This window comes from Perissodus microlepis, chromosome 2 (genome assembly GCF_051167445.1).
Source record: "Perissodus microlepis isolate ML-2025 ecotype Zambia chromosome 2, ASM5116744v1, whole genome shotgun sequence".
In the NCBI taxonomy this organism is placed as follows: Eukaryota; Metazoa; Chordata; class Actinopteri; order Cichliformes; family Cichlidae; genus Perissodus; species Perissodus microlepis.
In genome coordinates, this window is record NC_140462.1 from 12,132,470 (window position 1) to 12,145,689 (window position 13,220).

Here is a 13,220-nt window from a genome sequence, read left to right on the forward strand (position 1 = left end):
ATCATTATTATTCTTATCGTCGTTTTTAAGTCACTTTGTTTGTTTGTGTTTGTTAAATTCTTGAAATGTTGCTTTTTTGCACAGTGCAGATATTCTTTTTCAGTATAGATTTTTTTTTTTTCTATTAGCATTATTAAAACTGTGGTATTGAATCGGAATTTATTGCAACTTATCTTTCTGTTAAGGGTTATAACTGTTGTCCTTTTAACTCGTGATCCATTAGCATTAAAACGCGTGTTCCCATTTCAATCGAAAACCACTTAATTTACTTTCCTGTCTGAATCACCCTAAAATAATAACGCCCTTTCAAAAAAATGTCGTGGGTTTTTTGTTTGTTGGTTTGTTTTTTGTTTTTGCGTCTGTATATTTTCTTCCTTCCACTCAGTCGTGATTTTCTTTCCATGAGTACTCTCTGAGGATCTTGAAATATTCACAATTGTTTCATTTTTCTCCGACATCTTTCTACTGTGATAGAAAATATCACAAACACTGAAAACGTAATGATGGCAACATACTTAAAGAATCGAATTATTTCTTATCATGATCTAGTTCGTGCGATAACGTTCTCTTCTCTCTGCGACAGCAGTACACAATAATTTAATGTAAAGTTTTTTTTTTCTTTTACTTTGGAAACAGGGCATTTTTCGTGTCTTTCCACTCTATTGTGCTTGTATAACACCAATTTGTATTCCCCTCTCATGTTTGTATTGTGAGAGAGGTGGTGCAAAACCCTAACAGCTATGTTAGTGCTCCGTCATTGGATAGTATAGATGAATGCTCTGAACCAATGGCATACAGATCTCTACAAAGAGATCTACTCCATCCCCCATTCAGTCGCATCACAGTAACTGGCACAATGCTCCGAGATGGAGGTGGAGAGGAGATGTGCGTATACACAGATGTCCAAAATTTAGACCTTTGTTATTAACGTGCATTCGTGGATTGATCTCTAGCATCATATTCATTCTGGCGCTGGGATTATTGTCGAGGTGGTTATGTGAACAATATATCGATGGGAAATAACACATCCTAACGGATCGGGAATGACAAAGAGAATCAGACACCGGGACTGGAGATGGCTGGCGCTTTGGTGGCATCATTTCTTCGCTTTGTGGAGTACAATATACGGACAGACTCGTTACAGTATCCCAGAAGAATTAAAACAGGGCTCTGTGGTAGGAAATCTAGCCAAAGATCTGGGTTTGGGACTGTCAGACATTTTTGACCGTAAGCTGCGCGTCGCTTCTGAGGCTGGTAAGCAGTATTTCAGCGTGGATACGGGGAAGGGCGAGCTGGTGGTGAATGACAGAATAGACAGAGAGGCTTTATGTGGACAAAGCGCCAGCTGTGTGTTACCTCTTCAAGTAGTAATAGAGAATCCACTACATCTATATCGTATAGAAGTGGAAATTAGAGACGTTAATGACAATGCACCGAAATTCCTTAGCAAAGAAAAACATTTGAAAATTGCGGAGTTGACAGCGGTGGGTGCGCGCTACCCTTTGGAGACAGCACAAGACCTCGATGTGGGTATTAATTCCCTAAAATCATACAGTCTTAGCAAAGATGAATGCTTTAGTTTAAAAATTAAAGAACTTGCGAATGGCAGAAAAGTACCGGAGCTTGTACTGGAAAAAACGCTTGACAGAGAAAAACAAGGTATTCATCAATTACTGTTAACAGCATTAGACGGAGGGAATCCTGTCAAAACGGGAACATCAAAGATCACAGTGACCGTTCTAGACAATAATGACAATGTTCCTGTTTTCAAAAAACCGTTATATAAAATTACGGTGCCTGAAAGCAGTCAAAGTGGCTTAATGCTCGCAAAGGTAGAAGCAACTGACCAAGACGAGGGTGTGAATGGAGAAATTGAATATTCATTTGCTGACCATACACCAGAGATATTGCGCTCTATTTTTCAGATCAACTCTGCAACAGGGGAAATTTTCCTTAAAGGAAAATTAGATTATGAAAACTTTGCAACTCACGAGTTAGATATTAGTGCAAAAGATAAAGGAATTCCTGAAATGGAAGGTCACTGTCGCGTACAGGTGGAGGTAATAGATATAAATGATAACGCTCCAGAAATTGTTCTGACTTCAAAACCGAGCCCAGTACCAGAAGATGCACCAAGTGGTACAGTAGTGGCTCTGCTTACAGCTCGAGACCTTGACTCCGGTGACAATGGTAAAGTGACATTAGGGCTCCCAAAGGGCTCTCCTTTTAAACTGAAACCCTCGTTTTCTGACAATTACGCACTCGTTACTGGCCGTAATTTAGACCGGGAGACATTCTCGGAGTATAATATCGAGATTACAGCCACTGACTCAGGCTCACCCTCTCTATCATCTAAGAAGACTATTAATGTCACTATCACTGATGTAAACGACAACCCCCCTGTGTTCTCACAGCCCTCTTATAATGTGTATTTAAAAGAGAATGGAGTGCCAGGCTCTATCCTGTTCTCAGTATCAGCATCTGACCTGGATTTTGGTGAAAACGCAAAGGTCTCTTACTCTATACTGGACTCTAAAGTGCAGGGCGTTTCTGTCTCATCGTATGTTTACATTAACTCAGATAACGGCAGCATCTACAGCATGCACTCGTTTGACTATGAGAAACTGAAGGTGTTTCAGATTCAGGTCCAGGCAAAGGATCAGGGCTCTCCGTCTCTCAGCAGCAACGCCACTGTCCATGTTTTTATCCTGGACCAGAACGACAATGCCCCCGCTGTTATTTACCCCTCCTCCGCTGCAATGGGCTCCCTCTCTCATCAGAGGATGCCTCGCTCCGCGAAAGCGGGTCACCTGGTTACCAAGGTGACAGCCGTGGACGCTGACTCGGGCCATAACGCCTGGATCTCCTACAGACTGGCGGAGGCCACAGACGCCTCTCTCTTCACTGTCAATCTGTACACAGGGGAGGTGAGGACTAAACGCGCTGTGTCCGAGCAGGACGACTCCTCTCAGAGGCTGCTTATAGAGATCAAGGACGACGGGGAACCGATCCAGTCCTCCACACTCACGGTGTCCATCATACTGGAGGACGGCCTCCATGAGCCCATGTCAGACCTCCGACATAAAGCGGCCGAGCCCAGCAAGAAAACTGGAAGAATCACCCTTTATTTGATTCTCTCTCTGGCCTCGGTGTCCGTGCTGTCTCTGGTCACTTTCCTCATCTTAGCGGTTAAATGCATCAGGGACAGCAGGAGCAGCAGCACTTGCTGCATGAGACGGACCGACTCTGATGATTACAAGAACCCCAACAGAAACCTGCAGATTCAGCTCAACACTGATGGACCTATAAAGTACGTGGAGGTCCTGGGAGGAGACATGCTGTCTCAGAGTCAGTCCTTCAGGTCCTGTATGTCTCCAATGTCCGAGTACAGCGATTTCACTCTGATTAAACCCAGCAGCACCACAGACTTTAAGGAGGTGATCAGTGTCCTGGATGCTTCTTTACCCGACAGCACCTGGACCTTTGAGAGCCAGCAGGTGAGCATAGAATACTAAAAGAAGTGACAAATAAAACTAAATTTCAAATATCACTGATTGTGCTCCAGCAGAATTAAAATTATTGCTTTTTTGTGTGAAATCATAACGAGAACTCAAAATCGACTGCAATTATAAATAACTTGTTATGTATTTAAGTTAAAGCACTAAATTTACATTTATTTTGAAATATCCGATCACTTAACTTTTAAGTTATTTCCATAAGTTGTGGTCCTCGGCTGGTTTTATCATTCACCACTGTGTGTCTGATAGTGTGCAGGTTTTCGAGTTGACCGTTTCAGCACCCCTTAAGTGGACAGCGACTCCCACATAGGTCACGCTAATCGATTTTGAAATAAAAAAAATTTCCTCAAGACGGTAACAAATAACAATGTCTAAACATTTATATAACATATTTATCTGTTAGTAGATGTTTTATCTTTGTTTTGTTTTACATTTTCCAGAATTATTTATCTTCCCACAGACATCCTAAATTTGTCTCAATAAATCGAATGTTGTGACTAATATGTTCTATGATGAAAATACTGTGATGATATAAGGAGTTTCGGGTGTTTTCAATCCTTCTATCATGGCAGTGCAAGAGCCTTATTGTGTCTTTAACGATGCTGCACCGTTGCCTTCTCATTGGATGTCAGCGATGCATGCTGTGCACCAATAGCATTTAGAACTGTACAAAGAGATCTACTCTCTCCCCCATGCAGCTTCAGCCATCACAATGCTCAGAGAGGATAGAGAGCAGGCAAATGGTTCATACACTTTGAGTATAAGGTTAAATCTTAATCATATCTTTAGCTATAAAAACGTATCATTCCAATGGGATATGTCGCGCTTTTGGAATACGGATTTTTGCTTTATGGGCTCCGTTCTTTGTGGATATTGTGTTTTTTGTTAATCCAGGGATGACAAAGAGAAAGGAATATCGAGACTGGAGATGGCAGGCGCTTTGGTGGCATCATTTCTTCCTCTTGTGGACTACAGTAAACGCACAGACTCGTTACAGCATCCAAGAGGAGCTAAAACAGGGCTCTGTGGTAGGAAATCTTGCCAAAGATCTGGGTTTGGGACTTTCGGACATTTATGACCGTAAATTGCGCGTTGCATCTGAGGCTGGAGAGCAGTATTTCAGCGTGGATGCGGGGAAGGGCGAGCTCGTGGTGAATGACAGAATAGACAGAGAGGCTTTATGTGGACAAAGCGCCAGCTGTGTGTTGCCTTTGCAGGTGGTCATTGAAGATCCGTTACAGTTACATCGAATTGAGGTGGAAATACGAGATATTAATGACAACTCTCCACGTTTTCTTTCAAATGAATTGTCTTTGAACATAGCCGAGTCAGCAGCAGTGGGACTACGCTTTCCTTTGGAGAGCGCATCTGACCCAGACGTTGGAAGCAATTCCCTTAAATCATACACACTCAGTAAAAATGAATGTTGTTCCCTCAGAATAAAAGAAATCGAGGGTGGGAAGACCGTCCCGGAACTTGTATTAGAAAAGCCTCTAGATCGAGAGAAAAAATCAGTCCACAAAATATTACTAACAGCATTAGATGGGGGGAATCCAGTAAGATCCGGAACCACACAAATAACCATAAGCGTTCTTGACAATAATGACAATATTCCGGTTTTTGAAAAGAATCTTTATAAAGTGTCCCTGGGTGAAAAAAGTATACAAGGAACTGTTGTTATTCAGCCCAAAGCGTCAGATGCAGATGAAGGTTTAAATGGCGAAATAACATTCTCGTTTGGCTCTCGGACGCCCGACTCCGTGTTGTCGGTCTTTGATATTAACCCTTCAACCGGTGAAATCATTCTGAAAGGGGAGTTAGATTATGAAACTGCCAAGTCATATGACATTGATGTGACTGCAAAAGATAAAGGTAGTCCTCAGATGGAGGGTCACTGCCGCGTGCAGGTTGATATTACTGATTTCAATGATAATGTTCCCGAAATAGTTTTCACTTCTCAGCCCAAGCCATTGCGTGAAGACGCACCAAGTGGGACAGTTGTGGCTTTGATCAGTGCGCGAGACCTTGACTCTTCTGATAACGGTAAAGTAACGTTGCAAATTAGCAAGGGCCCTCCCTTTGCTTTGAAACCTTCGTTTTCTAATAATTATGCGTTGGTTACCAGTGGGACTTTAGACAGAGAACGATTTTCAGAATATAATATTGAAATCACAGCCACTGATTCTGGCTCTCCTGCCTTGACCAGTAAAAAAAATATACCTGTTATTATCACTGATGTGAATGATAACCCTCCTGTATTCACTCAACGAAATTATAATGTGTATGTAAAAGAGAATGGAGTACCAGGCTCTATCCTGTACTCAGTATCAGCATCTGACCTGGATTTTGGTGAAAACGCAAAGGTCTCTTACTCTATACTGGACTCTAAAGTGCAGGACGTTTCTGTCTCATCGTATGTTTACATTAACTCAGATAACGGCAGCATCTACAGCATGCACTCGTTTGACTATGAGAAACTGAAGGTGTTTCAGATTCAGGTCCAGGCAAAGGATCAGGGCTCTCCGTCTCTCAGCAGCAACGCCACTGTCCATGTTTTTATCCTGGACCAGAACGACAATGCCCCCGCTGTTATTTACCCCTCCTCCGCTGCCATGGGCTCCCTCTCTCATCAGAGGATGCCTCGCTCCGCGAAAGCGGGTCACCTGGTTACCAAGGTGACAGCCGTGGATGCTGACTCGGGCCATAACGCCTGGATCTCCTACAGACTGGCGGAGGCCACCGACGCCTCTCTCTTCACGGTCAATCTGTACACAGGGGAGGTGAGGACTAAACGCGCTGTGTCCGAGCAGGACGACTCCTCTCAGAGGCTCCTTATAGAGATCAAGGACGACGGGGAACCGATCCAGTCCTCCACAGTGACAGTATCCATCATACTGGAGGACGGCCTCCATGAGCCCATCTCAGACCTCCGACATAAAGCGGCCGAGCCCAGCAAGAAAACTGGGAGAATCACCCTTTATTTGATTCTCTCTCTGGCCTCGGTGTCCGTGCTGTCTCTGGTCACTTTCCTCATCTTAGCGGTTAAATGCATCAGGGACAGCAGGAGCAGCAGCACGTGCTGCATGAGACGGACCGACTCTGATGATTACAAGAACCCCAACAGAAATCTGCAGATTCAGCTCAACACTGATGGACCTATAAAGTACGTGGAGGTCCTGGGAGGAGACATGCTGTCTCAGAGTCAGTCCTTCAGGTCCTGTATGTCTCCAATGTCAGAGTACAGCGATTTCACTCTGATTAAACCCAGCAGCACCACAGACTTTAAGGAGGTGATCAGTGTCCTGGATGCTTCTTTACCCGACAGCACCTGGACCTTTGAGAGCCAGCAGGTGAGGACAAAATCCGAAGGGAACTCAGTAAAATTATATCCCTAACCCTGAATTTAAAATTAACTTATCCTGATTTTTTTTATCCTGATTTTCATTTTGCAGTTCCTTGCTTGATTATGTCTAGCAATGAGTGTAGTGCAACAAGTTCTGCTGCTCGCAGTTTTTTTTGTTTCTACACTTTCTTGTTTGATTATCACTATGGAATGTAGTAACTTTAACAAATCCGGGTATATATTTAATTAAGTGATAATATACATAATCGCTTTCACTCTCTCTACCATGCACTGCGTGTGTGTTTGTGTGGTACTACTATAATGGTAAAAGTACAATTTTACCAGTACTATTGGTTTCAATTTATTATTGCATATCTTCTTTTTTTTCCAAAAAATGTTATCAGTTTCATGTTTTTTCTTACTTTAAAAAGACACTAGTTTTAATAGAATTAAAGCAAACTTACAATTCAGTTGCAACAATTATTTTAATTCACTCTTAATATATGTTAGCGTTTTCAATAAGTATAATCAGTTATTAGTTTTCGGTCTTTATGTTAATGAGGCGTATCAAATATAGAAATCCCCTCTAATTCAAATTACCAGGATCTTCAAAATGCCTGCCGTGTGTCGTTTTATAGTTTAAAAGATGTGTATTTATTTGATTTGATTTTTATTTGTCTAGAATTACTGAGCTTTACAATGAAGCCTGTTTTTAACCTTTGATTTTCTTCTGATAAACTGCATGTTTGCCCTCAGGGGAAAATCCGGTTTGGAAACCACGCCCCCATGCGGGCGCAAACAGCATTGCGTTAAATGACATAAGGCTGATACGCCACTGTTTTGACAATGAGAACTATCTAAGAAAACCACGTGGGGGGGTTATCTATATAAAGATGACTTATCCTTTGCATTTGTGACTTCGATCTCCGTTATACCTTTTAACAGACTCTTGGCGTGCTGTGTTATTTGTCTTTTGGTGTAATCTCAAACTTCTGAAACCAAATTTTTTTTTTCGAGTTGATACTCGTATGTGGAAGTGAAGTCACTAAAAAGTTTTCGGTGCGTGTGTGAGAGAGAGATGACAACACTGATCCAACCCTGTCTTCCAATGAGAGGGAAGGCCTGAGTTGCCTCTCTCCGCCCATGAGGGGAATCAGGCGGAGGAGACACAAGCAGAGAGTGGAGGCAGAAAAAAAACTTTGAGTTTTCGCTCTCGTTTATTTTTTCTTTTTTTCTTTAAAGACGGCCGTCATGGTCACATCAAAACATCCCATTGCCCTTTTTCTAAAATGGAAATGTTTAGGAGTGTGGACGTCGCGTTTTAATTCTATCATGGATACGCTACAGTGAAAGAAGTTAGAAACGTTGCCGTTCCCTGATCCTCGGAGCGCAGTACAATGGACTCCGCGCAGAGAAAGTACTCGGGAGGAGGGAGGCTGTGGAGGGTTTACTTTTATCTAGCATGGGTCTCCTGTGCGTCCGCTCAGCTCAGCTATTCCGTATCGGAGGAACTAAATCCAGGCTCTGTCGTGGGGAATATCGCTAAAGACTTGACTCTCACTGCTCAACGGATTGTTCAGAGGAGGCTGCGGGTGGTCTCCGAATCATCAGTGCAGTACTTTGAGGTGAAGCAGACGACCGGCGATTTGATTATTAAACAAAAAATTGACAGAGAGAATCTGTGCGATTTAAGTTCAGCGTGTTCACTACACCTTCAAATACTTATGGATGATCCTTTAGAGATCCATCGCGTCGTGGTGAACGTTCTGGATGTGAATGACAATGCGCCGCAGTTTTCAACCACTAACATTTCTTTGGAGATTTCTGAGGCGGCCGCACCTGGCACACAATTTCGTTTGGAGAGCGCGCACGACCCTGACGTGGGTACCAACTCGTTACGCACGTATCATCTCGCATCAAATGACTTCTTTACTTTGAATGTGGAAACTAAAAGTGACGGCCGCAAGTTTCCAGAGCTAGTGGTGGATAAAGCTTTGGACAGAGAGAGGCAGGCCTCGTTTCGCCTGCTGCTCACTGCTGTGGATGGGGGTCAGCCAGAGAAATCTGGCTCAACACTTCTGCTCATTGACATTCTGGACGTAAATGACAATGCGCCCGTCTTTGACGAACCTGTAAAGAAAGTTACACTATTAGAAAATGCTGCACTGGGCACTTTAGTAACGAAAGTAAACGCCACAGACGCCGATTCGGGTAGCAACGGGGACATATCGTATCTTTTTAGTAAATACACACCACAGCACGTTCTCAATCTATTCACTGTGGATTCTAAAAGCGGGGAAATCCGTGTAAAGGGTGTTGTGGATTATGAGGAGATGAATGCATATCACATAACAGTGCAGGCCAGAGATGGTGGCTCTCCCGCTATGGAGGGCTCCTGTAACGTCATTGTGACTGTCACTGACGTGAATGACAACGCACCAGAGGTGAAACTGGTGTCACTGACTGAGTCTATCAGAGAGGACTCAGCACCAGGGACCGCTATAGCGTTCATAAACACACGGGACCCAGACCCTGGTCTGAATGGAAATGTTAAGCTGACTATCACGCCAGGTTTACCATTCAAACTCCTGTCAACTTTTGACATGAGTTACCGCCTGGTCACAGCTGGCAACCTGGACCGTGAGACTGTCCCAGAGTACTCAGTTATCATCAAGGCCACTGATGCTGGTTCCCCTCCCCTTTCATCACAAATCAACTTTGTGGTGAAGGTGTCTGATGTAAATGACAATGCCCCCACCTTCTCTCAGCCTTCATACTCTGTGGACATCTCAGAAAACAACGCTCCCAGTTCCCCCATCGCTGTCGTTTCTGCCACTGACCCAGACCTTGGTGAAAATGCACACGTCTCTTATTCAATCCTTACAAGCATGGTGCAGGGCTCACCCATATCTTCTTATGTCTACATCAACCCGAAAAGCGGTCACATCTACAGCATGCGCTCTCTGGATCATGAACAGCTTAAAGCTTTCCGTATTGAGGTGCAGGCTGAGGATGCTGGAGTGCCCCCACGGACATCCAACGTCACTGTGCACGTGTTTGTTGTGGATGTGAATGACAATGCACCAGTGATTGTACACCCTTCCTACTCAAAAGACAAAAGATTAGAGTTCACTGTGGCCCCATCTGCCAGTCCAGGGCACCTTATAAATAAACTGGTCGCAGTGGATGCAGACAGTGGGCACAATGCTTGGTTGTTTTATTCAATTGCTCCTGGACCAAATGCTGGTATGTTCCGTATTGGGGCACACACTGGGGACCTCCGCACAGCTCGAAAGTGGGACGAGGAGGAAAGTGGTTCAACTTATGACATTGTGGTCATCATTCAGGATAATGGCGACCCACCCAAGTCCACTTCTGTGAACGTTACAATAACTGTGGATGAGAAGGCACCAGCCAACGATGCTCCGTTTATTCCTCACCACATACCTTTCTACCAACGCAATGGGATGCCAGATATCACTTTGTACCTTATCATCTCTCTAGCCTGTGTGTCAGCGGTGTCCTTTATCACATTTGTTGTTCTCATGGTGCGCTGCCTGAGACACCGTGGCCCAGGGCTGGGAGGCTCTGAATGCTGCTGCTATGGTCACCACAGGTCCAGCCGCTACCATCAGAGGCCTAGCAAGGACCTCCACCTGCAGCTCAATACTGATGGACCCATACGATATATGGAGGTTGTGGGAGGTCCCCAAGAGCCACATACACGGACCTATAGGCCCTGCTACTCCACTATATCTAGCCGAAGTGACTTTGTATTTATGAAATCACCCATGCTGAGTCACAACAACACACTCAACATGACGCTCAGCAAGAAGTACCTTATGAACTCAGCCAGTGAGGTGAGAGATTAAGTGGGAGAGTGAGCATATACTTTTCACTATTAACATTAGACTTGTGGAAATGCATAAACATCCCAAAACACGTCTCTGTTGTGTTATGCACTGAAAAGTTCCCCAGTGACTTGCTGTATTTTATCTTTTACTCCATTTGTTTTGTGTTACCCAGAGGACCAGTCTCTCTCTACATGGTGAAAAGGCTCTGAGAGTGTTATTGTTCTGTTAGATAGGTTTATGAAGAGTGAAAAAACATCTTAATATTTAATCTGACCCAAGGGCAAATGTGGTTACCATTTCTGGCTTAAAGCATTTTAAGTGACAGAGAATGCTGCTATTTATGAAGAATAAAGCTGCAGTTATAAAGGAAAAAGAAGCTAGCTGGAATAGCAAAACAGGGGGAAAGGGGTAAAACATAAGTGCTGTTAACAGATGGAGGGGAGGAGACAACCAGATGAAGATGGGTACTGCAGAGTTGGCTCAGTGAAATGGCTGGAAGATAGAGGGGAACAGGATGACAGAGGGAGAGATGGGGGTGACGGAGGAAAAGAGCCAGGAAAGAAAATGGTAAGATGGGTGCAGGGAGAGAGCCAAAGAATAAAGCAGTAGCTGAAAAACAGGAATTTGTGGGGTCAGTGGCCTGAACCCTGACTTCCTGTTGTCCTCTGAACCTTTGATGATTGGTTCCATGACTCAGCATCACATGAGGTCGCTCTTAGTGATCAGTGGGGAATTCAGTAGAAAAAAATAGAACATTTTGTTTTTCATCTTTAATCAATTTATCCTCAGTATTCCTCATCTGGCATTTCACATCTATGTGAGGCTGCTCTGTTATTTTGATAATGATTTTTACCCTTGACTCTATTTAATATTTTTTTAAAACCCTCATATTTCTACCAACTCGGTTTTATAAAGACTCTGCACAGAATTAGGTTGTCCCTGAGGTCAGCAGTGTACCATCTGTCTCTCTACTCTAGTGACACGTGTGCAACAAGGACAGCAGAGCAAAAGAGATAGAGGGACTGATAACTGGAAAGGAAGGATGGCTTTATGCATGTGTGGCACAGTGACAGACGGCACAGGCTATAAAACTTTAGAGTACCACTACGGGTGTTTGCGTGCCTGCATGCATGAGATTGTGTGTAAAAAGCATCAGGCAGGAGGAGCCCTCCAGTAGTGTGTAATTTTAGCAGGACCCTGGGGCCTTAGATCCTTCCCACTGCCCCTCTTTGTATCCTTTATTCATTTGCAGTGTGCTCTCTTGGCAAACTCTCTTCAATAACGTGCTTTCACGTAAGACTTGGGTTAAAATTACAGTATATTAAAGGATGTGAAGCATTTTGACTCACTGCAAAGTCATAACCCACCTTTTCCCTTCTTTTTTTTATTTTTGTTTGTCATTTGCATCAAGATCTGAATGTTACCGTTTAGTATTTCAGTCTTTAAGCTTGTATGAGTTCATAAGGGTTGGCACAAAGTTAGGCCAAGTGTTTTTTGTAAATATGCTTTTTTTTTATGGATAACAGAGCTGTGCATGAGACATGCGACGGTTCAGTAAAACTGTCCTCAGAGGTTATGATTAGCTGAGTCATGATGTTTGTTTAAATGAGAGGAATATCATAGTCAAACACTACTCATTGTGATCCTTTCTTGTGACGGTGCAAATTAAAACAGTATTGAAGTCGGCAGTTTAGATTTAAATACCATGATTTCGACCTTCCTGTTTCTAAATCCAGTTCTCTTTATATTTTTGAGCTTTTATGCACATTACTGTGAGGTAGCTAAGGAATCCAGCCAGGTTCTAATTCACCTGGAGATCCTTCAAAGCTCTTTGGTTCAACTCAGAGATGTAAGGGAAGTAGATTGAGCCATTTTTAAATCTTCCAGGTCTAATATGATCGTCTTTCTGTGGGATGAGAAGTCGAGCCCACAGAGCTGTAATCTGTCTCTTCATTGGCAGCATGTCTGGATAGTCTGTCTGACCTTCTCTCTCTCTCTCCATGCTTACATTTAGCTTGCTCTCAAAAAAAGAAAAAACAGCTTGTGAATTTTTAATAACCTCATTCATATTTCTTTAGTGACCGACTCATTAAAGAGAACAAATCGTAAAGAAACAAGCACAGCTAAAGCTCCTCAGATAATTGCAGATGAAGTCAATTAGATTTTGTCTCTGTAAGCCGGTAATAGGTTTTACCATTGGGGTTAGTTTTCCCTAGAAACTGTTGTTGTTGTAACCACCTTAATTTAAAACCTTGGCAACACACATCGGTTTGTTGAACGTCTTCAGTTTTACTTTAAAAAAAACCCTCAAGCAGATAAGCATTGGAGATTTATAAAATAGCCTAGTTGTATCTGTCTGCTTACACCCGGCTTTCCATAAGGAAGCATACAGGAAGATATTCCAGTACAGTCTGTTATCCTTCTTTCCACATGCCTGCATTGGGATTTGACCTTGAAAACGATCAGTGTTTGTCTGTGAAAGTGTGTGGTGAGAACAACTCACGC

The 13,220-nt window shown here is 43.2% G+C and overlaps 1 protein-coding gene across 50 annotated transcripts in view; it reads left to right on the top strand.

Annotated features, from left to right (window-relative positions):
* LOC146392385 (protocadherin gamma-C5-like) overlaps positions 1 to 13,220 on the top strand; it is a 308,150-nt gene that overhangs the window by 285,213 nt on the left and 9,717 nt on the right. Inside the window, exon 1 of one of the 50 annotated variants that reach the window (XM_084946659.1) lies at positions 4,256 to 6,868. The exons of 45 other annotated variants lie outside the window; for them this stretch is intronic. In XM_084946659.1, the coding sequence (XP_084802785.1) occupies positions 4,415 to 6,868 (2,454 nt within the window). In that variant the 5' untranslated portion in view covers positions 4,256 to 4,414. Of the gene's footprint in view, positions 1 to 4,255; positions 6,869 to 6,957; positions 10,722 to 13,220 lie in introns of those variants that run through there. 4 more of the 50 variants (XM_084946731.1, XM_084946642.1, XM_084946701.1 and 1 more) reach the window with 4 other exon arrangements.